At 48.1% G+C, this 24609-nt stretch overlaps 7 protein-coding genes across 7 annotated transcripts, besides 1 other annotated feature; 3 read left to right on the top strand and 4 right to left on the bottom strand.

Annotated features, from left to right (window-relative positions):
• Positions 1-565: 565 nt before the first annotated feature.
• TSTA_037330 (SH3 domain protein) lies at positions 566-4380 on the bottom strand (the record flags this gene model as incomplete). The annotated part of the gene is made up of 1 exon (XM_002480901.1): positions 566-4380. The coding sequence occupies one exon, from the start codon at positions 4378-4380 to the stop codon at positions 922-924; it is 3459 nt and encodes a 1152-aa protein (XP_002480946.1). The 3' UTR covers positions 566-921.
• A 599-nt stretch (positions 4381-4979) lies between these two features.
• Positions 4980-6279, top strand: TSTA_037320 (DUF408 domain protein; the record flags this gene model as incomplete). The annotated part of the gene is made up of 2 exons (XM_002480900.1): positions 4980-6077; positions 6188-6279. Exons 1-2 carry the CDS (start codon positions 5153-5155, stop codon positions 6277-6279), a joined length of 1017 nt encoding a protein of 338 aa, XP_002480945.1. The 5' UTR covers positions 4980-5152.
• On the bottom strand, positions 5569-7343 carry TSTA_037310 (40S ribosomal protein S17). Its single transcript, XM_002480899.1, has 4 exons — positions 7270-7343; positions 7070-7195; positions 6796-6993; positions 5569-6728 (listed from the first exon to the last, which is right to left on the bottom strand). The coding sequence occupies exons 1-4, from the start codon at positions 7288-7290 to the stop codon at positions 6654-6656; spliced, it is 420 nt and encodes a 139-aa protein (XP_002480944.1). The 5' UTR covers positions 7291-7343; the 3' UTR covers positions 5569-6653.
• Positions 7344-7661: 318 nt separating this feature from the next.
• TSTA_037300 (uncharacterized protein) lies at positions 7662-10491 on the bottom strand (the record flags this gene model as incomplete). Its single annotated transcript, XM_002480898.1, has 6 exons — positions 7662-8991; positions 9253-9752; positions 9821-10117; positions 10176-10308; positions 10362-10413; positions 10470-10491. 6 exons carry the CDS (start codon positions 10489-10491, stop codon positions 7662-7664), a joined length of 2334 nt encoding a protein of 777 aa, XP_002480943.1.
• A 557-nt stretch (positions 10492-11048) lies between these two features.
• Positions 11049-11092: a microsatellite.
• Positions 11093-11377: 285 nt separating this feature from the next.
• TSTA_037290 (TOR pathway phosphatidylinositol 3-kinase TorA) lies at positions 11378-18910 on the top strand (the record flags this gene model as incomplete). The annotated part of the gene is made up of 5 exons (XM_002480897.1): positions 11378-11504; positions 11567-12518; positions 12573-14700; positions 14758-18303; positions 18357-18910. The coding sequence occupies 5 exons, from the start codon at positions 11378-11380 to the stop codon at positions 18750-18752; spliced, it is 7149 nt and encodes a 2382-aa protein (XP_002480942.1). The 3' UTR covers positions 18753-18910.
• Positions 18911-19067: 157 nt separating this feature from the next.
• TSTA_037280 (uncharacterized protein) lies at positions 19068-21102 on the top strand. The gene is made up of 4 exons (XM_002480896.1): positions 19068-19506; positions 19575-20010; positions 20090-20226; positions 20275-21102. The coding sequence occupies exons 1-4, from the start codon at positions 19202-19204 to the stop codon at positions 21020-21022; spliced, it is 1626 nt and encodes a 541-aa protein (XP_002480941.1). The 5' UTR covers positions 19068-19201; the 3' UTR covers positions 21023-21102.
• A 178-nt stretch (positions 21103-21280) lies between these two features.
• TSTA_037270 (uncharacterized protein) lies at positions 21281-23571 on the bottom strand. The gene is made up of 3 exons (XM_002480895.1): positions 22970-23571; positions 22795-22918; positions 21281-22746 (listed from the first exon to the last, which is right to left on the bottom strand). Exons 1-3 carry the CDS (start codon positions 23424-23426, stop codon positions 21285-21287), a joined length of 2043 nt encoding a protein of 680 aa, XP_002480940.1. The 5' UTR covers positions 23427-23571; the 3' UTR covers positions 21281-21284.
• Between the last annotated feature and the right edge of the window lie 1038 nt (positions 23572-24609).

Below are 24609 nucleotides of genomic sequence, written 5' to 3'. Positions count from 1 at the left end.
TTTGCAACTATTTTTCGCGATATCACCGCCATCTTATGGACATTGTATAATAGCCCCTCAACCGGCTCATTAACGAATCAAGGAACATGTCTTTTACTTGACATAGCTCCACTTAGATTAGCAACAAGTAAAAAGACAAGGAAAAAGCGACCCTAAGACCTCGAAAAAAGACGATAGAGCCCAGAAAAATTGCTTGTTAAGCCCTAGAGTCGCTCGTCATTGGATACAAGAAAGATTTATCCCGATACGGCCTACCACAGAGCGCTGGATACGTTTTTCGGCGGGGCGGTCGAAGTGCCGTCTTTGCCGATTTCTTGAGCGTCTTTGGGGGGTTTTGATGGCGGTTATTCTCGCAAAACATACGGGCTACAGACCGCCAATCCTATACTACGATTATATCAGAGTAGACTAGTAGTCGCGATATCGGCTGTAGAAAAGTCATGGTGGGACAAATGCCTATCGTACGGATGATCTATCAATATGCTGGACTTTTCCGGCCGGCTATTTGGTATCTGACACTGGCCCCTTGGACTCTCACTGAGCACCTGAGCACCCAGCATACTATGAGAGAAGAAACTGCAATGCGCAGGTGTATATGCATTAGGTACAAGATTATGCATACAGAAGACTCGATACTGGACTTTGTATAAAGAAGCGCAATCATGTAATTAGAACGGAAACCGACAGAAACGGTGGGTAGACAAGCACATTATCATCAAGAATAACAAAAGAATTGAAACATCATTGTACGTTATAGAAATGAGGATAAAGCTCGGAGAGGGGGCACATTGACCAACAAAATGACACGTAGGAATGAGGAGACCCAATGTCTTCTGAAGACAGTGTACAAACAGTCCCGAGCTCGATTGACTGCACTCGCTTTACTTACACAAATATAAACAAAATCTCCAGAATGGGAGATTATTTATCATCCCATCCAACCCAGCTTCGAGGCATAACTCGCCAGACTTTGACTTCTCCGCTCTTGAGATCACCCAGCTTGAAACTCTCGGGCTTGACTTTTTTGCTTTCACGGCCTTGCTCCCATGCGTGAATCTTCTTCTTAGTTCCGTCCCAATCGACAATGACTCCGACGTGGTCGGGCTTGCCTACTTCGGCACTGTACTTTTGATGAAGTCCACCTTTATGACCCTGAAATCGTGCATTGCGGAAGCTGATTATATCACCGGCTCGAATCTCATCGTGTTGCTGAACAGATGCATTGGCCAGATTGGCATAGACCAAAGCACCGTAGGACCGCGTGCCCACCGGTAGAAGCACGTCATTGAGCGGTGAAAGCAAGTGCTGGATGAGACCGTAGGATGTACCGTCGCCAACCGTTGTATTTTGCACTGAGTTGGCGGCAGTCGAGATTTTGCTACCAAATCTTTCGTGTGCGGCCTCTAGCTGGTCTTGCCGAAGTTTGTTAGGGGGTGCTTCATGTCGCTGCTCAAATGATACATCGCTTGGGTTCTTTGCGTCAAACCGAACGTTGATGATTGTCTGAGAATAGTCTGCGAATAGAACATAGACATCCTTATTAACCATGGTCTTTCCACCGCGTTTGGTTGACGTTGACTCTTCAATCTCGAACAATACATCCTTACGGTTCTGGAACACGGGAGGAGGTATGTTTGGTTGGGTCCACCAGAATGTGCTTTCCGCAAGGTCCACGTCTGTCGCGATATAACCCATATCCACAGAGGGGCGCTGAATATCCATTGATCGGCGCATGTTAGGCATGGCCCTAGAAATATCAAGACTCTGTCGGGAACGAGGAGGCTCAGTTGCTGGCGGAGGTGGAGGTCCAGATTTCTCAGGTGGTGGAGGTGGAGGAGCAACTGCCCTTTCAGGAGGCGGAGGTGGAGGACCCTGGGGTAAGGAAACAGGGCTATCATCGTGACCATCGTACTCTTCTCTTCGCGGCGGAGGTGGAGGATTCGAAGGTAAAGGAGGTACGCTAGGGCGACCAGAGTCGTACCGGTACGGATCGTATTCATCGTCATCTTCCTCTTCCTCTTCCTCAGTAGCCAGGTCTTTTACAGGAGGTGGTGGGGGTGGTGCTGATCGTGGAACATCCATCGATGCCCGTTTATTAGGCGGTTGATTAGGCGGAGGAGGAGGAGGAACTGCACGTGGAGCTGTCGGCGGAAGGGGTGGTGGAGCTCGAGGAGATTGAGGTGATAGATCGTCGCCTGCATCTTCGATACTAGATTCCCGACCATGTGATCTGATTGCATCCTTATGTTTGGCCGTGGGAGGAATATCAGTGTCATAGTCTGCTTCATACTCCGTAGTCTCGTCTTGGATGTCATCGCCTCTAGGAATTGGTGACTGGATAAGGCTATATCTATTGTCCGATGTGCTTTGTCGAGATAGTATCCCAGGAGGAGGAGGTGGAGGTGGTCGAGCCTGTGGTGGAGAGGAAGGCTGGGGAGGGTTGGTAGGAATCGGAGGAGGCCCACGACTGAACCTCTTTTCCGACAAGGTAGGGGATCTGACAGAGTCATACGTTGATGAGCGGCGAGGGGGCGGTGGTGGAGTGTCAGGCGCTGCTGTTTGTGCCAACGTTGAGTTCAGGGACAAATTTTTAGTATGAACCGAAAGCTCATCATCCGACTCGGAGCCAGGGCTAGGAGACGTAGGAGGCCTGGGAGGCACGGCGGAATGTCGTGGTTCTGGAGCCGGGGGAGGTGGTCCCGGTTGTGATCCAGGGACAGGTGGTGGGAGAGGCCTGCTCTCTGCAGAAGGTAGGTGAGGGACAGCGCGTTCTTGCGGCGGAGGAGGTGGAGGAGTCCTGTCCACCGTCTTACGAGGTTCTTCTACTAGGTCCTCGACATCTGGTAGCTCTTCTGGGGAATGAAGCTGGGTCACAGGCACGTTATCGTTTTCATCTTCCTTCTCAACTTCATTTGGCGACGAGACTGGAGGAGGTCTTTGAACGTTCATACCAGGCAAAGCCATGATTGGTACGGGAGGTGCGTATGTAGGGGACCTCGGACCTTCTGATTCTTCTGGGTGTCTTCCAACCTCTTCGGCAGGCTTCACCTTCCTGGCACCGGAGGGCATGCTCATACCACCCCCAAACATACCCATCATACCCATGCCACCGCTCATTTTAGCCATACGCGCCCTAAGTTCCATTCTCCTCTTGACTTCCGGATCAACTTCTTCCTCTTCCTCATCGTCGTCTTCTGCTGCAGCTTCGTTATCACTATCAGCCGCTGGATGTTCCTGCACAGCATGCTTTTGCGACCGTGGTCTCTCATCGACATCTTCCTTGCTTGTCGAAGTTTCTTCAGCATCCTCAGTGTCAGCAGCGCCTGAGTAATCCGCATCATTTGTATCACTCATAAGCTCCCGAGAAGGCTGAGGAGGAGAAGCCAGATGCGAAGGCCGGATATCTCCCGCGCCTTCACCTTCAAACGATGGGCGCTCACCGCGAGGCGTTTCAAGGTTTTCCGCGTGCTCCAGCTCTGTACCTTCACTAGCGGCCGCTGGAACTGGTGGAGCTTCTTGAACATCAGTTCGTTTCTTGGGTGGTTTTTTTGCCTTTTCTTTCTTCTGCGCAGCCTCAGCCATACGAGATGCCTGTTCCAATTGCTGTTTTTGCAGTAAGGCAATTCTCTCCTTAAGACTAGTCGGTTTCGGTTGGTCTTCGTCTTGAGCTGGCTCGGTAGCTGGAGGGGAAGTAACCGAATGTTCAGATGCCGGGCGCTCCCTATTGGCAATTTCCGGGTCTTCTTCGCGACGGTAAACCTTTGGAGGTGGTTGTTCTCGTGGTATCGGGACATATGCATTTTTGCTTGGAGGAGGCGCCACGAACGGCTTCTTTATGAAGGAATTGGAACTTGCGCCGCCCGGTTTGAAGGGAGCAATTGGAGGCGCAGCAGGTTTGTTGAATGCAGCAATACGATCTCTGAAGGCATTAGAACTGGGCTTGGTCGAGACAGCCAGTGGAGGAGCTTTTGCCGCAGGAGCCGGAGGAGGCGGTGACGGTAATGGTGCAGCCTTCACTTTTGGCACTTCAACCGCTGGCTCTGGTTCCTCCTCTTGAGTGGGCTCATCCTCAACCTCTTTCGCAGCTGATGTTGTCTCGGGCGCAGGTTGTGCTGGTGGAGGAACCGGATCTGCCTCCCTTTTCGCTTTTACAGGACGGCTTGGCCTTGGAGGAGCTGTGGGCTCATATCTCTCGACAAAATTGCGAGGGAAAATACCCTCTTGCTTCAAGCCGGAATCGTCCACATATTCCCCAAAGAACCAATCTGCATCCTCCACTGCGGTGACAGTGATCACCTGGCCAATTGAGAAATGAAGGTCATCTTCATGCTCTGATGTATATTCAAAAAGAGCCTTGACCGTAAACGGAGGGTCGGACATCTGGGTGGTAATGCTCCGGGAGTCCGCGGTTGTATGTGCAAAGGTTGTTTCGTAGGCAGCGGGATTAGCGCAATGAGGGGAAAGTGACAACACACGTCAACGAAAGGAGCGAAGTGGAATCCAAGCTGTACGTGCAGAGTTAGAATCGAACGAGCTGTATAATCTTGGGTGTTATTGAGTGGGAATCCTGTACAATGACGATGACTATGTTGTGGTCGTAGCAATTAGAGTGTTTGCTGTGCAAGGGTGCCAAGTCAACAACAATAGTCATGGGTTGATGCGGGACAATGGACCAGCCTTACCTCAACTAACTTACGTACTGGGTGGTCGGATGCTAGCAAAGTCAATGAACAAAGCAAGCTTAGGACGAAGCGTGCATAGCAGCCCGGATAAAGAAAGAGAGCATCAGGTATAGACAGAAGATGGATATGTTTTTTTAAAGTAAAAATAAGAATAGCGTTCGAGGGATGTGACGAGAGTGTGCAACAGTTAAGGAAGGATGTGGGGAGCAGCCTGGCTTGGCTCTTACATGTAAGCCTAAGGCTCCACTAGTGATGCTCGACTTTCTCCCGTTTTTATGTTCTCCCGCCACTCTCGACAGTCTCTCCAGTGAACGACCTCGCCAGTTTCAGGTTATCCGTATTCTGCTTCAGGTTTGATCTTCCTTAGGGATTAAGGCTGGAATGCTGTGGTGATTTGGAGTTGCTGCAGGATTTTGTTTCAGCAGTTGGGTCAAATTTCTCTATACTTCCGGTCTAAAGAAATTATCACCATGTCACAATTCAACGGTCCCACTACAGAGCAGGCCAGGAACTATAAGTACACCGGAGATAAGCCTGTCAATCCTCGACACCTAGCGACTGCTCTACAACACGCAAACCAAATCCAAGCACAAAAGGACGCACAAGCTTTGATCCTAGATCGCATATTGGAATTGATTGAGTTCCCATCATCAGAGTCCGCAGATCCCGCACACCCTTCCACAACAGATGCAGCAGCACTTAAGGCGGCACTTATACCATTCCAGCCTGCGGATTTTGATAATCTCATCCTCGAGCGTAATATAGAAGGTCGATGTGGCTATGCATTATGCCCCCGCGAGCACAGGAAGGAGGATCCAAATGCCAAATTTCGGATCCTATGGGGGCCGAAAGGTAGCGGACAAAACGGCCGTGGTCGGGAAATGAAGGTTGTCCCTCGCGAAAAGCTCGAGATGTGGTGTTCGGACAAATGTGCTGAACGAGCCATGTATCTACGGGTTCAGTTGGCTGAGGAGCCGGTATGGGAGAGGCGAGCGGTAGATGCACGGACAAGAACACTTGAGCTTTTGGAAGAGGCTCGGCGGGCGAGAAAGGAGAAGACCAAGCAAAATTTGGGAGAGGAAGATAGTGCGTTGAACGAGAAGATGAAAAGTCTTACAGTAGATGAGTGTTCGTCAGCGACCAGTTCTCAGAATATGAAGCAACTGTCGCTTGAACGAGGTGATACAGGCCCGACGTTTAGGGAACAAGGCCGTGTGGATGTACACCTTCAGGAGAAAGATATTGATCTGAAAGGAGAGATACCAGCAGCTCCTGTTGCTCGCCCAAGCGATAGCACCGGAGGTTCAATTGAGGGGTACGCGCCCAAGAAGACTCATGAACAGCTTAAGCAATCTCGAGACCGTCATGAATCTCGCGAGGAAGATGTGCTCGACAGTATATGAGCCGGAAGAACGACTATTAAGCCTACAATATTACAACGTAGAAGAATCCACAAGACCAGCGACGAACGTACGCCTGATCTGCCATCTGACTACGGATGGTAGTTGTCACAGCGAAGTGGCTGCCGCATAACGATGTCCAGGGAAGGACCAAAAGTCGTGCAATCGAGCGGTCCACCATCAACTGCATTGGGTAAAAGGGCTAGGTAGGTAGGAAAAAACGAAAGGAAAGAAGCAAGTATTGGCAATCAAGCATCATCTCTCATCAAATTGACCAAGAGAATCAGCGACACCTTGTTTGAGAAAAATCCTGTTTCTTTTCATTTTTTTCGTGCCAATGAAGACAGCAGATTAGCTACATCATCATCAAAACATTAGAAAGAATCAATGCCACTCGAGAGTCGATACAGCAAAGCACGACCACGGGAGGAAAAGCTTCTTTCTGTGTGAAATTCATTTCCGCCTTTTTGTGTGTATGGGTGCCGAAATAAAAGAAATTTAATAATTTCACAACGTTAAATGAACACCCATCCCTTGCTCGTAAGATCTCCGGATTATCGGAAGAAATGATTTACCGGAATCGGCGAGGGCGCTCAGTGACCTGCTGCTGAGAGACTTGGACGACATTGACCTTGAGGGAGTCGAACTATTGGAGTTCACAAATTAGCATTCCATCTTCGAGAAGGATTTTAGTGATATTGAAAGGAACTTACGCCGAGGCTCTTAAGGAGATCCTTGGTATCACCATCAACATCAAGCTGACCAGACTCGGACTGAGAAACATCCAAAGCCGAGATTTCAGGGACGTATTGATCCTTGCGCTCACGCTCTTCTTCCTGGAGCTTGAAGGAGATACCACGGACGGGACCACGTTGGATACGCTTCATCAAATGGGTGGTGTACCCAGCAATCTGAAATTCCCCAAATCAGTACATGTTTTAAACCCCCATTTTATATGCATTGTTGATTTTCTAGCAGATGACGAACCTTGTTGCGAAGACGCTTGGAGGCAATGATGGCGATCTCATCGCAAAGACGCTTGTTGGTCTCGAAGTCGAGCGTCAACTTGGGGTAGTAACGTTCAATGATGACCTTGGCGGACTTCTTAACGGTCTATAAATTTCAGGTAAGAAATGCAATTAGCACAATTTCCTCCGACTGTCGTTATTCAACTGTTTAATTCATACCTTTGTCCTGACGCGACCCATTTTAGCGGTTTGTGGTGATGATGTTGTCGGAAAGATTGAATTTCGATGGCCTTGGGGCTTTAGGGATATTATTTCGAAATCCTGTGTGGGCTTGGCTCCCGGTTATCGAGTCACGTGAACCGATCCGCGAAAAAGCCACGCTTGTTGCCGAAGAGGATATATTATCTTGGCATTTTCGAGGTCACGTGTATTCCTCTCTGGAGCCACCGCACATTTCAAAGGGATTAGATCTATAGGGACATCAGTGTGAGGAGAATAGGTTTAATATCAATTCAATCATTTATTGTACAATGTATAGGTACACAAAAGTATATAGCAAGAGAAACACGGCTAATCAAATCGCGGCATCCCAATTGTTGTGCTGCAACAGACTAATCAAGTTGAGGAACACTGCGTTGCGTCGACTGTGCTGCTTGAGATATATTGGTTGTTCTTTTGGGCTCATAGTTCGAAACTCCATAAGGCGCCAAAAGATCCCTTTCAGCCCTGGTAGCTTCCAGATTGATTGTACCCTGAGAAGAGATCGAGACTCGTTTGGGAGAAACCCAGACTCTGCCACCACCGGGAATCGAGGGATCGAGATACTCGACACCTCTAAGATGATCTTCAGTGCCATCGTGTTCATCTTCGTACGCTATACCGGCAACACCGAGAACGGGTCGACGCTTGTATCGTCGTTTCCTTGTCTTGGCGGCCAAAACTCGAGCTTCAACGGGGCGCATGGCTTGTTGAGGTCCATATAAGGGATGGTTGGAAATAATCGCGCCAGATCGAGTGTATGCAAGGCCCGCTGACGGATGGGTTCTTGGTGGTCCTTGGCTGGCATAGTCGATGGAAGCCAACTTATTCGCGTTCGCTTCGTAATAGTCACTCCTACCCAAGTACATGGAGGGAATATCAGATGACAAAGTGTGAAGATCCAGCAGACGACTCAGCTCAGGACCAGCTAATCTCTTATCCGTTCGCAATCTTTTCAACCAAGTCTGGAATTCCTCATCTGTGACTTTGACTGGTTCAATGGTTTGATCAGCGTCCAAGCCACCTTCATCCTGCGCTTTCTTTCTACGCTCAACGGTCAATTTGTTTTCGTACTGCTCTCGCAATTGTTTCAACAGTTCAGGTCTTCGGCGGCGTAGTGAATGCAAATAGGCTTGGAACTGGATCTCGGATTGACCTCCCAGCCATGGACCGGATTGCCGATATAGTTGAGCACCACGCTCCTTCGCGCCCTCACTAGCGGAGACGTTGTCGACCCGGGATTCAAAGGGACTCTCATGGCGCCTACCAATATCTGCTCGGCTCTTTCGGGCGGGTGGAGGCAAAGAAACAGGGAGATGGAGTTCCTGAAACTTCATCAGGGTCATGGTGTGATCTCCTGCGGAATCGAAATCGGTAACATGTTCAAAGGTATCAAGCGCGTTGACGCGGATGACGGGTTTGCTGGACCTCTCGATCGTAGATTTTGCCGGCAATGCTCTTTTCAAGCCCCAATCGCCTTGATAAAGAGCGGCTGGTGGTGTTTCGATGGCAGCTCTAGTAGGATGTGGGAGAGTTGCGGAAGCCGACTCGTTGACGATTTTGGATGTGACTGGTCGCGGCGGAGGAGCCAATGCTGAGGGTAATGCAAAAAGACGAGAGTTCCTCAGTAGATTAGCCGTTGGCGAAAGTTTTGAGGTCGCCATGGCCGTATACTTGTGGCTGCTGTCGTCGTCTTACCGCAGAAGCTCCTTTGAAGAAAAGTAGTCGTCGTGCTAAAAGTTGACGGATTGGGTACGGCGGGTTGCAACGCCATGGGCGCAGAACATTATTTAGTGCACGAACCATCGATATACTGTAGTTCTTTGCTTGACACGTTTTTTTCATTTTAAATTGATTTATTTTCATATTAAAATCTCTTGCGAAGAGTCTACATCTATGTATAATCTTATTTGACATATACCGGACGAACAGTAGACCCCTCACAAGCCCACTTTCACAAGTGAAGCAAGAGTGTCGCCAACTGATTCTTTGATCGACTTGAACTGAACACCAAGAACATTGCGAACCCTCGAGTTATCATAGTCAAACGGATAAGAAACTTCCCCAACGTTTTCGTACGTTGGCAAGTTGGATGCATACTTTGGCTGTGTCTCGCGGATGGTATCTACAAGGTCCTTATTGGTCAAGAACCCAGCGGTTGTGAAGAAACGCTTGCCACCAGCTTCTGCGACTTCGATGGCCTTGACGTGGGCAAGAGCCACGTCGCGAACATCGACCCATTGCACGCTTTCTGTTGGTTTAGTGTCGTCCTTCTTCTTGCCGAGGGCAAAATCTGTGATCAGTTGGTTGGAAGTGTTGAGATTGTCGAGGCTGTTTAGATAGCCGATAACCGGGCCAAAGACAAAGGGAGGGTTGATAGTGGCGAGATCAAAGTTGGGCTTTTCTTTCTCCACGAATTCCCATGCTGCTCTTTCAGCAAATGTCTATTTTAGCAGGTCAGTTTTTTTCTGTTCTTCGTTGCGCATTGGTTGAGAGACTCTGGATGACGCACCTTGCTAGCTCTGTATGTGGTGAATTTGTTGTCTTTGGTAGCCTCTTCGTATGTAACGGGGTTCCATACGGACTCATCGTAGAGTTTGAGGTGGTTGGGTGCATGCGTAATCGCAGCAAAAGAAGAGGTGATCACCACTCGCTTCACGGAAGGTACATAAGACTTGATAGCCTTGAGGATTCCAGTTGTGCCGTTGATAGCAGGATCGAGAATCTCCTTGACCGGGTCCGTGAAGTTATAGTGGAAGGGTGAGGCCGTGTGAATGACATAGTCAAAAGCTGGTCCACTTTTGAGTGCCTATCACCTCATCAGCGGTGAGTAGATCTGAGATGAGGGTTGTCCAGTGGTAGTTTACCTCGTCGAAAGCGCCTTCTTTAGCAATGTCCTCGACAATGACGTAGGACAACTTGTCTTTTGAGAGATTGGGATATGCCTCGAGAATCTTGTCGCCCTTTTCCTTGGATCGGACGGTGGTTACCACCTCGAATCTGTAAGTACAGTCAGTGATTGCTGTCGAGACTCTCGTTGTGATTGAACTAACCCATGCTCAATCAAAATGTTGAGGACATGGGCGGCAATGAAGCCGCTGCCACCTGAACAATCATATCAGTTGTGCTGCCAACGAACAATTGATAGCGCCATATCTTACCAGTAAGGAAGACTTTAACCATTGTGAGTAGATTATTTATAGGTTCAGACAGTGACTATTTCACAGAATACATGCAGTATATATATTCCAGGAAAACAATCCTGATTTGTAAGATACCATTGTGATGGGTGCCCCTCATTCCCTTTTATATCCGGACATGTTCCCGATCCCGGCATTTGATGAGGTGCAGAGCTCCTTTGATTGCGTAAGGGTTGGCAATTGGCCAATCATCGCTTGATGATTTGCAGAAATTGGTTACAAATAATCCAAGCCATAATCAAGGGTGTTATGGGCGATCCAAATGGAGGGGTTTGTCCAGAAAAACATGGTGCCGACGCTGCCGACGATAGCCATTCGGGTCTATGGGGGTTAGGGTAGGGTTAGGGTCAATGAGTGCCCAGTATCCCAGGATGTTGAACTTAACATCAGGGAGGCTCACTGTGCTTTCCTAGCCTCATATCCAAGCCATACATACTTGGTTCCACCACGACTTCGAATCTAACCGGAAGTCCAGCCTTTAAATCCGAGGCCCAAGCCTTCGGTAACAGTACGATCCATACCTGCGTTATTGGCCAACAGAAGAAGAAAAGAGAAAAAAAAAAAAAAGAAAGGAAAAGAAAAGATATATGAAGGAAGATGCCATCCACAGATTGCCAAGTGTACTGGTGAAGCTGTGTAACCGGAAATAAAAAGAGAAGAAAGGTCACGAGTAACTACGGAGTACGCAGGGAAGGAACGCAGCATCGCACATGATATGGCCTGTGCGTCTCCCGCTGGAGGCTTCCGCTGGAGTCTCGACCTAAAGTCAACTCAGACTCCTACGTGTCGCTCACTTTATCACCTTCTGCAATAGAGAAGACAATTACAAAATAAAATAGTCAGATGTGTGCGCCGTGTTGCTATCCATCATGGCGCAAGCAGGTCCGGTGACGGACGTTGTACAGAGGCTCTTCACGGAGCTGAAGTCCAAAAACGAAGAAGTGCGTGTCAGAGCTTCCTTTGAGCTCTATGACAATGTCCTCACGGTTTCGCGAGGTGAGTTCCTTCGAGTCTTTTGTTTAGTTAAAGTTCATATAATAACTAATACCTCTCTTCAGACTGGGCCCCCGAGAAATTCCTTGAATTCTACAATGCCGTCAGCCAGCGCATCGCCCAGCTGGTGGTCACGGGCAGCGATGCCAACGAGAAAATTGGCGGCCTTTTAGCCCTCGATCGACTTATCGACTTTGATGGAGTGGACGCCGCCCAAAAAACGACACGATTTGCCAGTTATTTACGAAGCGCGCTACGAAGTAACGATAATGCAGTACTCGTCTATGCTGCTCGATCGCTTGGCCGACTGGCGAAACCCGGCGGTGCGTTGACTGCGGAGTTGGTGGAGAGTGAGATACAGTCGGCACTGGAATGGTTACAATCAGAACGACAAGAAAGTAGACGCTTCGCCGCGGTGTTGATCATACGAGAACTTGCCAAAGGATCGCCGACTTTGCTATATGGATTCGTGCCACAAATATTTGAGCTTGTCTGGGTCGCGCTTCGCGATCCCAAGGTCCTGATTCGAGAGACTGCCGCCGAGGCTGTAAGCGAATGCTTCGAGATAATCGCCGCTCGAGATGTTGGCGTGAAACAACAGTGGTTTGCGCGCATCTACGAAGAGTCTCTACAGGGTCTCAAATCCAGCAATGTTGACTGGATTCATGGCTCCCTCCTAATACTAAGAGAACTGTTGCTTAAAGGTGCCATGTTTATGAATGAGCACTACAGAAACGCGTGTGAGATTGTGCTCCGTCTGAAAGATCATCGAGACCCCAAGATACGGACTCAGGTTGTCCGCACGATTCCAATCCTTGCCTCCTATGCTCCGATGGACTTTACAAACAACTACTTGCACAGATTCATGGTTTATCTTCAAGCGCAACTGAAGAGAGAGAAGGAACGAAATGCTGCTTTTATCGCGATCGGAAAGATTGCAAACGCGGTTGGTGTTGCCATTGGACAGTATCTAGACGCTATCATAGTATATATTCGAGAGGGTCTGGCGTTGAAAGCGTGAGTCTTGCTCTGATCGGTTCAGAAAAGGTACAGTCGCTGATTTACAAACAGGAGAAATCGTGCAGCCGTGAACGAAGGACCTATGTTCGAATGTATCAGTATGCTGTCGTTGGCAGTAGGCCAAGCCCTCAGCAAATACATGGAAGCTTTGCTCGACCCAATCTTCGCCTGTGGTTTGAGCGAATCTCTTACCCAAGCCTTAGTAGATATGGCACACTACATTCCTCCTATCAAAGCCACGATACAAGAAAAGCTACTCGATATGCTAAGTATCATCTTGTGTGGCACACCGTTCCGTCCCCTGGGATGTCCGGCAAACCGACCACTTACCCTTCCTTCATTCGCCAAAGATTTCGCACCACAGGAGCTTCACTCAGATGCAGAAATTGCTTTGGCCCTACACACATTAGGCAGCTTTGACTTCTCCGGCCATATACTTAACGAGTTTGTTCGAGATGTCGCCATAAAATACGTTGAAAGCGATAATCCCGAGATCCGGAAAGCCTCTGCGTTGACCTGTTGTCAGCTCTTCGTGCACGATCCTATCATCAACCAAACGAGCAGTCACTCCATTCAGGTTGTTGGCGAAGTTATTGATAAGCTGCTGACTGTAGGTGTCGGTGATCCCGATCCTGAGATCCGTCGCACGGTTCTGTTATCGTTGGATCGGAAGTTTGACCGTCATTTGGCCAAACCCGAGAATATTCGATGTTTGTTTCTGGCTGTCAATGACGAGGTATTCGCCGTGCGTGAAGCTGCCATTAGCATTATCGGTCGGCTCTCCAGTGTTAACCCAGCATACGTCTTCCCACCTCTCCGAAAACTTCTTGTCAATCTCTTAACAGGGCTTGGATTTGCTAGCACAGCTCGGCAAAAAGAAGAGAGCGCACAGCTGATCAGCCTTTTTGTCGCTAATGCGACAAAGCTTATAAGGTCATACGTCGACCCAATGATCACTGCCTTGCTACCGAAGACTACGGACCCTAGCGCTAATGTGGCCTCGACAACTCTACGAGCCATCGGAGAACTCGCGAATATCGGCGGCTCTGAAATGAAAAACTATTTACCGCAACTTATGCCAATTATTCTCGATTCTTTGCAGGATCTGTCATCACATTCGAAACGAGAAGCCGCTTTGCGGACTCTAGGCCAACTCGCCAGTAACTCAGGTTATGTTATCGAACCGTACATGGAGTATCCACAGTTACTTGCTGTCTTAATCAATATCATCAAGACTGAGCAGGCAGGCTCACTGCGCAAAGAAACCATCAAATTACTAGGTATTCTAGGAGCTTTGGATCCTTACAAGTATCAGCAAATCAGTGAAATCTCACCTGACGTTCGGTATATCAATGAAGTGCAGCCTATTTCTGATGTCGCACTCCTTATGCAAACTATGACCCCATCTAATGAAGACTACTATCCTACAGTGGTCATCAATACTTTGTTGCAAAATATACTGCGAGAGAACTCCTTGGCACAATATCATTCCGCTGTTATCGACGCCATTGTCACTATATTCAAGACCCTTGGATTGAAATGTGTATCATTCCTGGGACAGATCATTCCTGGCTTTCTGTCGGTTATCAGAAGCTCGCCTGTTGGTCGACTGGAGTCATATTTCAACCAGCTTGCCATCATGGTTAGCATTGTCCGTCAACACATCCGTGCTTTCCTTCCGGAAATTATCGACACCATCCGTGATTATTGGGATTCCAATCATCAAGTACAGGCTACAATACTGTCTTTGATAGAGGCGATCTCTACATCGCTCGAAGGAGAATTCAAGAAGTACTTAGCCGGGTTGATTCCCTTGATGTTGGATACGCTCGAGAAGGATATATCCCCACGACGACAGCCGTCCGAACGCATCCTACACACTTTCCTTATTTTCGGCTCCAGCGGCGAAGAATACATGCACCTGATTGTTCCCTCTATTGTGCGGCTCTTTGATAAAGTGCAGAATCCTCCTAATCTCCGCAAATCTGCTATTGAGACCTTGGGCAAACTCTCTCGCGAAGTCAACGTGTCTGACTTTGCCTCCCTCATGATACACTCTTTATCTCGCGTCATTGCAAGCAATGACCGCGCGCTTCAAAAAGCCGCTATGGATTGTATTTGTGCTCTTATCTTTCAACTAGGACAAGATTTCACCCATTACATACCACTCATCAACAAGGTAGGATGGTCCCACGACGTTCCATTTTAGTATGGCCAATATGCTAATCTTTAGCAGATTATGAAGCAGCATGGAGTCACCAATTCTTCGTATGAATCATATGTTGTCAAGCTGCAGAAGGGCGAGTCTCTTCCTCAGGATCTAACTCTTCACGAGAACTACCGAACTCTGGCAGATGATACGAACTATGCGGAGATAGGACAGAAGAAGATGCAGGTGAACCAGCAACATCTCAAGAATGCATGGGATGCCTCGCAAAAGTCAACACGCGAAGACTGGCAGGAATGGATCAGGCGATTCAGTGTGGAACTTCTGAAAGAGTCGCCTTCGCCAGCTTTGCGGGCATGTGCTAGTTTGGCTGGTATCTATCAGCCTCTAGCTAAAGACCTCTTTAACGCTGCTTTCGTTTCATGCTGGACGGAGCTTTACGATCAGTACCAAGAGGAACTCGTGCGTTCTATTGAAAAAGCTTTGACATCTCCAAATATACCCCCAGAGATCCTTCAGATTCTGCTCAATCTTGCAGAGTACATGGAGCACGATGATAAGGCTCTCCCGATCGATATCCGAACTTTGGGCCGATATGCAGGCAAGTGTCATGCATTCGCTAAAGCGCTTCACTACAAGGAGTTGGAATTCGAACAAGATCAAAACTCAAGCGCTGTGGAAGCCTTGATCACGATCAACAATCAACTTCAACAGTCGGATGCAGCCATCGGTATTCTCCGTAAGGCTCAAGCATATCGCGATGTTGAGCTCAAGGAAACGTGGTTCGAGAAGCTGCAGCGCTGGGAAGAAGCACTCGCAGCTTACAAGCGACGTGAAAAGCAGGACCCAGATTCGTTCGGCATTACAATGGGTAAAATGCGTTGTCTGCATGCTCTTGGAGAGTGGAAACTACTCTCGGATTTGGCGCAGGAGAAGTGGAATCAAGCTTCGGTTGAACATAGGCGAGCGATTGCACCACTTGCTGCTGCAGCCGCTTGGGGCCGTGGACAATGGGATCTTATGGATTCGTATCTTGGTGTGATGAAAGAGCATACACCGGATCGATCTTTCTTCGGTGCTATTTTGGCCATTAACCGTAACCAGTTCGAGGAAGCTGCACTTTATATTGAAAAGGTGCGCAATGGACTGGATACCGAACTCTCTGCTCTTCTGGGAGAATCATACAACCGAGCATATGATGTGGTTGTGCGAGTACAGATGCTTGCCGAGCTTGAGGAAATTATTGTCTTCAAGCAGAACGTCGGTGATCCCGAGAAGCAACAAGCGATGCGCGAAACATGGAACAAGAGACTTCTCGGTTGCCAGCAGAATGCTGAAGTGTGGCAACGAATGCTGAAAGTACGACAGCTTGTTATTCCTCCGCATGAAAACATGGACATGTTGATTAAATACGCCAACCTGTGCCGAAAATCAAACCGAATGGGCATTGCTGAACGTACATTGGCATCTCTAGAAACTGAAATTTCAGGACCTAACGGCGTTGAGATCGTCGTGCCACCAGAAGTTAAATACGCGCGTTTTAAGTTTGCATGGGCTCAAGGCCACCAGGTTGACGCTTTGCAATCTCTCAAGGAATTCACATCTACGCTTGCTGATGATCTAACGAGGTACAATGCCTTGCTAGCGAATCATACTGATCATAACGGTACAAATGGTGCCAATGGCATTCTTGATAGCAATCCTGATGTCAATCACCTCCGGTCACGAATTGGAGATGTGACAAAACTAAAAAGGCTTCTTGCCAAGAGCTATCTCAAGCAGGGAGAATGGCAGACCGCCCTTCAGAGCGGTGACTGGAGGCCTGAGCACGTTCGGGAAGTGTTGAATGCGTACTCGGCAGCAACACAATTCAATCGGGACTCTTACAAAGCCTGGCATTCTTGGGCATTGGCTAATTTCGAGGTTGTCACCACCCTGGCTGCCCAGCAAAGTCGTGATGGGTCTTCTGTTCCTGGTCACATCATCAATGAGCATGTTCTCCCAGCAATCCGCGGCTTCTTCCGATCGATTTCATTGTCTTCTACATCGTCGCTACAGGATACTTTGAGATTACTTACATTGTGGTTCACCTATGGAGGGGATCAAGACGTCAATAGTGTTGTGACTGAGGGCTTTACGTCCGTTAATATTGACACCTGGCTTGCGGTCACGCCACAACTGATTGCGCGTATCAACCAGCCAAATGCAAAGGTTCGCACTGCTGTCCATCGCCTCTTAGCCGAGGTTGGCAAAGCTCATCCCCAAGCGCTCGTGTACCCTGTAACCGTTGCTATCAAATCTAATGTCGCGCGACGGTCTCAATCGGCCACTTACATTATGGAAAGCATGAGACAACATAGTGCCAAATTGGTCGAGCAAGCCGATATCGTCAGTAATGAACTCATTCGTGTTGCTGTTTTATGGCACGAGCTTTGGCATGAAGGTCTAGAGGAAGCGTCTCGATTGTATTTCGGCGATCATAATGTGGAAGGAATGTTTGCTACGTTGGCCCCTCTTCATGACTTGCTGGATAGAGGTGCTCAGACATTGAGGGAGGTCTCGTTTACCCAAGCATTCGGTCGCGATCTGGCTGAAGCCAGACAGTACTGTCTGCTTTACCGCGAAACTGAAGAGCTGGGTGATCTTAACCAGGCCTGGGAACTCTACTACAATGTCTTCCGCAAGATTGCACGCCAATTGCCTCAGCTATTAACACTTGATCTTAAGTACGTCTCGCCAAGACTCAAGGAGCTTCACGATCTTGATCTGGCCGTACCGGGAACGTTCCATCCAGGCAGGCCTGTTATCAGAATCATGAGCTTTGATCCTGTCTTGCACGTTCTTCAGACCAAGAAGCGTCCAAGAAGGATGACACTCAAGGGAAGCGACGGCAACTCTTACATGTACGCCCTTAAGGGACACGAAGATATTCGTCAGGATGAACGTGTAATGCAGCTATTTGGTCTTGTGAATACGCTACTAGACAACGACAGCGAAAGCTTCAAGCGACATCTATCCGTTCAACAATTCCCGGCTATTCCTCTGTCCCAAAACTCAGGTCTGATCGGTTGGGTCTCCAACAGCGATACGTTGCACGCACTCATCAAAGAATATCGAGAAAGCCGGCGTATTCTGCTCAACATTGAGCATCGTATCATGCTCCAAATGGCACCCGACTACGATAATCTCACCTTGATGCAAAAAGTAGAAGTCTTTGGCTACGCTATGGACAATACCACGGGCAAGGATCTTTACCGGGTTCTTTGGTTGAAGAGCAAGAGTTCAGAATCCTGGCTTGAGCGACGAACCAACTACACACGTTCCTTGGGTGTTACATCGATGGTCGGGTATATCCTTGGTCTTGGAGATAGACATCCTTCGAACCTTTTGCTTGACCGGCTTACGGGAACCGTTGTGCATGTTGATTTCGGCGACTGCTTCGAAATTGCAATGCATCGGGAGAAATATCCGGAAAGAGTGCCGTTCCGTCTTACGCGTATGTTGACATTTGCTATGGAAGTTAGCAACATTGAGGGTAGCTATCGCATTACGTGCGAGGCTGTTATGCGTGTCATTCGAGAGAACAAGGACTCTTTAATGGCTGTGCTTGAAGCTGTAAGTACTTTCCTCTTCCGATCTTCGTTCTCAATTTCGACTAACACCACTAGTTTATTCATGACCCTTTAATCAACTGGCGTCTCGGAACCCGCGAGTCACCTGAAAGACCATCGTTCTCAACTGTTGACCGTCGACAGTCGATCGTAGATGACGTTAACCTCGAACACGGCATTCAACCAAGCAACTTCGCCCGTCATCGACGCGCATCCATCTTGGAAGGCGGCGGCATACTCGACGCACCACCAGGCGCAGCGAATGAAGCTCGCGAAACACAGAATGCGCGCGCCTTACAAGTCCTCGCTCGTGTCAAGGACAAACTCACAGGACGAGACTTTAAACCCAACGAGGAACTGAATGTTAGCGATCAAGTCGATAAACTTCTGGCTCAGGCCACTAGCGTTGAGAATATCTGTCAGCATTGGATTGGATGGTGCAGTTTCTGGTAGTGTAAGATGGTGGATTTGTGGCATTGGGTGGGATCTGCTTTTTTCCTGTCTGTTCAGTCAGGCGCATGGAGTATGTATTTGCTTGTATCTGTGTTATGCCGTCAACATGTGTATAGTCATTTCTGGGAGCGGAGAATGGTACCTTATTTCTATGATTTCATTGAGCTTTGTAATATGAATAGATAGGTGTAACATATATTAGAATTCTCAGTACGTACGTAGTTGATAGCTCGATACATATGGTACACACTTGATAGGATAACGCTATGACATCTTTTGTCCATCCGGGGTTAGCGGGGAAGCAACCAATGAGCCGAGGTTCTCCAAACCACCTCTTCATCAACACCGAAGCTCCTGTACATATCCTCCTTGGAAGCACATTCATCAAATGATTACATTCTAACACACTCGATAACCTGACTTAACGTCCTGTCACATCTACCTTGGCAATGCCACCTCAACCAAGTAAACCACCAGATGACACCGCGGTGGCCATTCACCCAGTCATACAGAATGCGTTGCGCGTTTCTCTGAGCGCAAAGGAGTACAAGATCATCCACGAGCGTGTACTGAAACGATCCTTGATATTGGACAGTCGGCTTCCATCGCCATCTACATATGAGAGTGTCGTGCGGACGCCGAACAAGTACAATGTCGCCGCTATTCGGGCATCGTTGAGGGTGTTTCTGGGTGTTAGTGGTGGGATATCGTTGGTTGAGGCATTAACTGCGCGGTTTGGGAAGGGTGAGACGAGGTACAGAATTTCCAGTTCATTCTATAACGGAAAGGCTATTGAGATACTAATTGAGCTGAAATATGTAGTACCAAAAAATCCACACGCGAACCTTTCCTCCATTCACCAAAATATCGACTGGCGCTCTCCCTTTCCCTAGTCCTACTTATCCATCGCATATTATACCGCTTCTTCGTCCGTCTACGCGCAAACCTCCGAACAGAAGACGCAAAGCCCTTTCGAGACCGAAACCCACGATTCTCACAGGCGCTAACGTCAAAATATGCCCCCGTGGTAGGTGCCAGTCTTGCCGGTGCCGCATTGGGGGTTTGCCCTCAGAGTAGACTTCGTGTTACAGTTGCAATCTACATGACTACTCGGAGTTTGGAGTTTTTGTATAATGCGCTGAATGTTAAAGGATATTTGAAGTATAAGCCGTGGTGGTTTGGGAGTTGGTTGTTGATGCCTGTTTCTTGTGCGCAATTGTTTCATGCGTTTGTCTTTGATAGGGAGACTATGCCTAAGGTATGTTCATGCTCCCTGTTACAGAAAGCAGGGATACCTCAAATCTGTATGGGAGAGACGGCGCTAACGTATGAAACAGTGGATGGGTGACTTGCTTCTTCGATTTTCTTCGAGCTACATTCCGGAACGTCCTGAAAACTTTCCGGCTCATCTATCCTGGCCTAGTCAATATGGCATTGTTGATTCTCTCGGCACAATTGCTGATTTGAAATGGCCGTATGTTCAACATAACCACTCGATTAGATTAGAGACTGACTTTTACAGGATATTCATCTCGCCCATTCTACATCCCAACAATCCCAATCCTCTCCCAAAACAAACCAAGTCAATCTCACCATTGGCCTCACCTGCTCATCCAAACATTGCCTCATTATCATGTGCCTTGCTTCACCCAAGCACACCAGGCTGCAGCACCGCATTTATACATCACATCTTAAACTCCGCCCCTTCATTAGTCCGAAGCATCACTCTTGCCGCCCTGGCCGTTTCAGCAGTCAACTACAAAAAATCTTTCTCAAGCCCACTATCCTCAATCAACACAATCTCAAAGCGAATCCTCAGCTTGACAGCTATTCTGTCTGCATCAACCGGTTCATTCTGGGGAAGCATATGCCTGCTAAACAGCCTATTACCTCGCTCGACCTTACCCACGAAACGATTCTTTATTAGCGGTGCAATGGGTGGTTTACCATTTGCCTTTGTCGAGCAGGGTCGTGGAGTGTTTACATATATCTTCCGATCAGCCATCTACTCAGCCTGGGCTACGGGCGTGAAGCGAAGATATTGGCGTGAATGGAAGACTGGTGAATTGGCGCTTATTGTCGTGTCGTGGGCGTTAATTGGTATGGTGCTTGAATCTACTCCTGAGGCTGTTGAGGGTGCTGGGCTGCGTAAGGGGTTTGCGTGGCTTCGGGGTGATGGATTTGCGGATCCCGTGGAAGTTGCTTTGAAGAGGAAGAGGAGGGCGACGATGTCGGCGCAGAAGAATACTGAGGAGGAAAATTCTGCTTAGGCGCTTGTCTCTTCATCTGTTGATAATGTCTTTTCTTTCCGTGAAGTTTCTATTGATACCATACGAGTAATACAACATTGCAGATGATTCCTAATATGTTTATGACAGAGCACGTGGAAGTACCTAGGTAACTGTAACTATATGGATAATGCAGAAGGAAATGGCTCCGAATAGATATCTAGGTACGCATACAGCATAAGAAACTACATATCAATTAATGGTGATACTTATATAGATCCATAGACTAAAGAATTCATGTGCGTTATAACTTATCACTTTCGACAAACCTCCAACCAACATCCGTCGGTTTCAAAACAACACATAACTCGTTGGCATCCTGACTCATCTTAGCCATCCCATGCCTCCCCTGTCCAAACCTTGCTGCCGTCGACTCTTCAAGCCCATGAAACAGCAAAGGCAAAGCCGAATTCTTATAATCTTGACTCCCACTAACCATGGCATCCCTCGTTCTAGCTTGCACAACCACAGCAGTGAAGAATACGAGCGTGAGCAAAAGTAGAGCGGCGGGGAAAACCAACCATCCCCATTGAGCATCAACGCATGTGTCGCTTTCTAGAACGATGCCCGCGACGTAGTTGGGGGTGTGTGCATCAACGTAGGTTCGCATGTTTGTAGTCATGGAATCTGTGACGTTTTGAAAAGTGGTTGCGAACGTTTGGGCACTGATGTTTCCACCGTTGAATATAACTGAAATAAAACCCGAACTTGCATCGGGGTCGCCCTGAGGCCCAAAACTTGCTTGGCCGTTGAATGCAGTCAGTAGAAACTCGTTCATACCAGTCACAGCGTCTACCGTGGTTTGGTAGATGCAGGATCCGTTGATGTCAAGTTCAGTGTAATTTGCTGGCAAGGCGATACCTGAAGCGTTTGCTGCAACTACAGATAAACCGGCCGGTAGGGAGGTATTGTAAGCCAGCCATTGTGTTTTTTTGTTGAACTGGTACCCTGCTGCTTTAAGTGTGTCCCTTTCGGTGTTGTTCAAGCAAGTCAAATCAACAGTTGATAAGTAGGAAGAGTCTAAAGAGCTACCCCAAATCGACTCATTGAAATTCTGGAACCACGTATCCTTCTCGCCCGCAATTTCAGTCTCGGTGAAATATCCTGCTTTTACTGAACCATTAAAAGTTCTAATGCACATCGATAGTTGACATTGAGCTGCTCCTATGCCCGTACAGCCCCAGGGCCATTCAGGGGAACAGGTCAACCAAACAGGCGAGGTCCCCATGATGGCTTGAATGGTAATACTATCGGCTTCTGCGCCAATAACAAACGAAGCCCCGTAATGATCTGATAGTTGCAAGCCAGATGGAAGTGTGTAATTGGTTACCGTGAAATTCATGGAATCATTGTATGTCGTTACTTTCAACTGCGACGTGATATCAGAGCAAGCGGCGCAGTATGCGATTGTCTTGTAGAGCTCGGGGAATGTACAATTGCCAGTCGGACAGTTCGGTGTGACGCGATTAGTTCCAGGGCTGAATATCCCACCATAAACGGCTGCCTGCATGCTGGGGTTGATGGTTTTTTCCATCGCTCCTGAGTGTCTCCCGCCGGGGTCATTGTAAAGGTTTGTCTTGGGAATTGTGGCCTCCGAGGCTCGAACGACTTGACTGCAAGTATAATAATGCATGAGCTGTTGGGTGAAAGGATCAATAGCAATGGCAAAGATTGTGACTAAAGCTCCTATAGTGGCGACGAGATTTCTGAGAACGTAAGACAGGGCAGTAAAGGTGCTGCTAGAATGCTCTTACCTGCCACCAAGAACCCATAGCAATTCGGCAGCACCTAAAGCACCTCGAGAAGCGCTGTCAAAACTTTCCAGATGGTCTAGACGACGAGGCTTCTCAAACCATGTCCATTTCAATTGACCAAGCCCTATTTAAGTCAATATCCGGGATCCACGCTATGAGTTTCGTAGCATATTACCTTGAGCGAGAATCGAATAAATTGCAGCCTTGAAAATAACAGTATATATCGAAATTAGCGAGTTGATTGATAGTCCATAAGGCCATTGAGGTAACGGATGACCATTATATGGATACAGAGTTGCCATTATCGCCAGCAGACTACCAACCGCCAAAAAACAGCTTGCTGTCTCCCATTTCCAGTCAATCAATGCTCTGAATTGAAAGCCAGGTCTTGATGTATCTGACCCCATATAAGATATGAAACCAGTATCCTGACGGTTGTCCGAGGCGCTCCTATTATTTGGAGGTACATCCGAATCGGGCGATGAGCCTTTCAAGGGCTGGCTTTGGGTAAATTCAGCGAACTCGATAGCATCACCCTCGGTTTCTATTCGTTCATGTGAATGACGTGAGTACAAACCATGAGGGGTTTTTGGTGTAATCGAAATAACGGTCGAGTCCGAATCCTCGCCCATCTTGTTTCGTCAACCAAATTATCCTAGGCCGAACATGAGGCTGTCCAAAGACATGTAGCAATTAGAACCGGGAGAATACCGTTCGACCAAAATGACGCCTCAAGTGGTTGGCAATTTATGTTGTTTTCATAGTGGTAGCTCAGAATAACATATGGAAACAAAAGTTGCGGGGTGTCAGATGTTGTTCCCTTGGGGCAGAAACGGATACCTGCACACCCTTGTCATTTTCAGCCTCACCGTCTCTTTCAGCCTCTTCCTTCTCACTTTTAGCTGCATCTAATACATGGGCCAATTTGAAACATCCGTCACCCTCTCACAATCGAATCCGGCCCCGTTGCCAAGACACGCATACGAACTTACTTTGCTATTCAAATAACCACTGGTCAGTGTGTTATAGGATGTGTTGGAAATAAAATCACGTGACTAGCAGAATATGTCGGAACTAAAACGTAATACCATTTCACCAAAAAGGACGCCCTTAAAGGGAACTTGGTATTACGTTTTAGTTCCGACAGGATATTTAGCATGAGCTACGACGGTCCACTGTATATTCCCAGCTTTCTACTGTCGGAACGTGAATATCAAACCTAGCGCGTTTCGGCACTGGATATCAGTTAGTCCAACGCGGCACGTGCGTGCCGCGTATATATGTAGCTAGCTATCCCCCGTCCCCCTTACTCTTAGCCTGGCAGATGGCGTAGTGGAAAGCACCATCCAGGAAACACCTACTCGATAGCTATCTTACTGATTACAGAGTTGTGGGCTCGAATCCCATGCCCGGCACTCCTACGGGAGACATTTTCCACACCCCTCGGCTTTAGATTAGTACGCAACCTAGCCGATTGACAGTTCGTGGGACGTGCCTTTATGACACGATTCACGGCGAATGCGCACCAGCGTCCACCCAATACCGCCCGAAGCAGCTATGTAAACGCGCCGAAGGCCCAAAATCTACATTAAGACGTCTGTATGTATATAAAGTGCTATATATATGGATAGTGAAACCCAGGACTCACCTCCTGGCGGCCTTTGTCCCACTAGGGAATGGGCAGGAACCATGACAAAAGTCATGGCCTGCGGCCGTTAAATAGAAACACACACACACACACACCCCCTTACTCTTGGGGGGCAGTCATCAATATCAGGAATTCCATACCATATTGATCAGGCTCGTCAGCTCGTC

Source organism: Talaromyces stipitatus, genomic scaffold (assembly GCF_000003125.1).
Source record: "Talaromyces stipitatus ATCC 10500 scf_1105507295541 genomic scaffold, whole genome shotgun sequence".
NCBI lineage: Eukaryota > Fungi > Ascomycota > Eurotiomycetes > Eurotiales > Trichocomaceae > Talaromyces > Talaromyces stipitatus.
This window is presented reverse-complemented; position numbering and strand designations above follow the sequence as displayed.

Excerpts from the sequence above, each read along its gene's own strand:
- TSTA_037310 (XM_002480899.1), bottom strand. The coding sequence starts at position 7,290 with ATGGGTCGCGTCAGGACAAAG. Across the intron at positions 7,196-7,269 it reads TGGGTCGCGTCAGGACAAAG|ACCGTTAAGAAGTCCGCCAA; the intron begins GTATGAATTAAA and ends TGAAATTTATAG. Across the intron at positions 6,994-7,069 it reads CCAAGCGTCTTCGCAACAAG|ATTGCTGGGTACACCACCCA; the intron begins GTTCGTCATCTG and ends GGGGAATTTCAG.
- TSTA_037280 (XM_002480896.1), top strand. The coding sequence starts at position 19,202 with ATGCCACCTCAACCAAGTAAACCACCAGATGACACCGCGGTGGCCATT. Across the intron at positions 19,507-19,574 it reads TTTGGGAAGGGTGAGACGAG|TACCAAAAAATCCACACGCG; the intron begins GTACAGAATTTC and ends TGAAATATGTAG. Across the intron at positions 20,011-20,089 it reads ATAGGGAGACTATGCCTAAG|TGGATGGGTGACTTGCTTCT; the intron begins GTATGTTCATGC and ends CGTATGAAACAG.
- TSTA_037270 (XM_002480895.1), bottom strand. The coding sequence starts at position 23,426 with ATGGGCGAGGATTCGGACTCGACCGTTATTTCGATTACACCAAAAACC. Across the intron at positions 22,919-22,969 it reads TTATTCGATTCTCGCTCAAG|GGCTTGGTCAATTGAAATGG; the intron begins GTAATATGCTAC and ends TGACTTAAATAG. Across the intron at positions 22,747-22,794 it reads CTATGGGTTCTTGGTGGCAG|AAATCTCGTCGCCACTATAG; the intron begins GTAAGAGCATTC and ends TTACGTTCTCAG.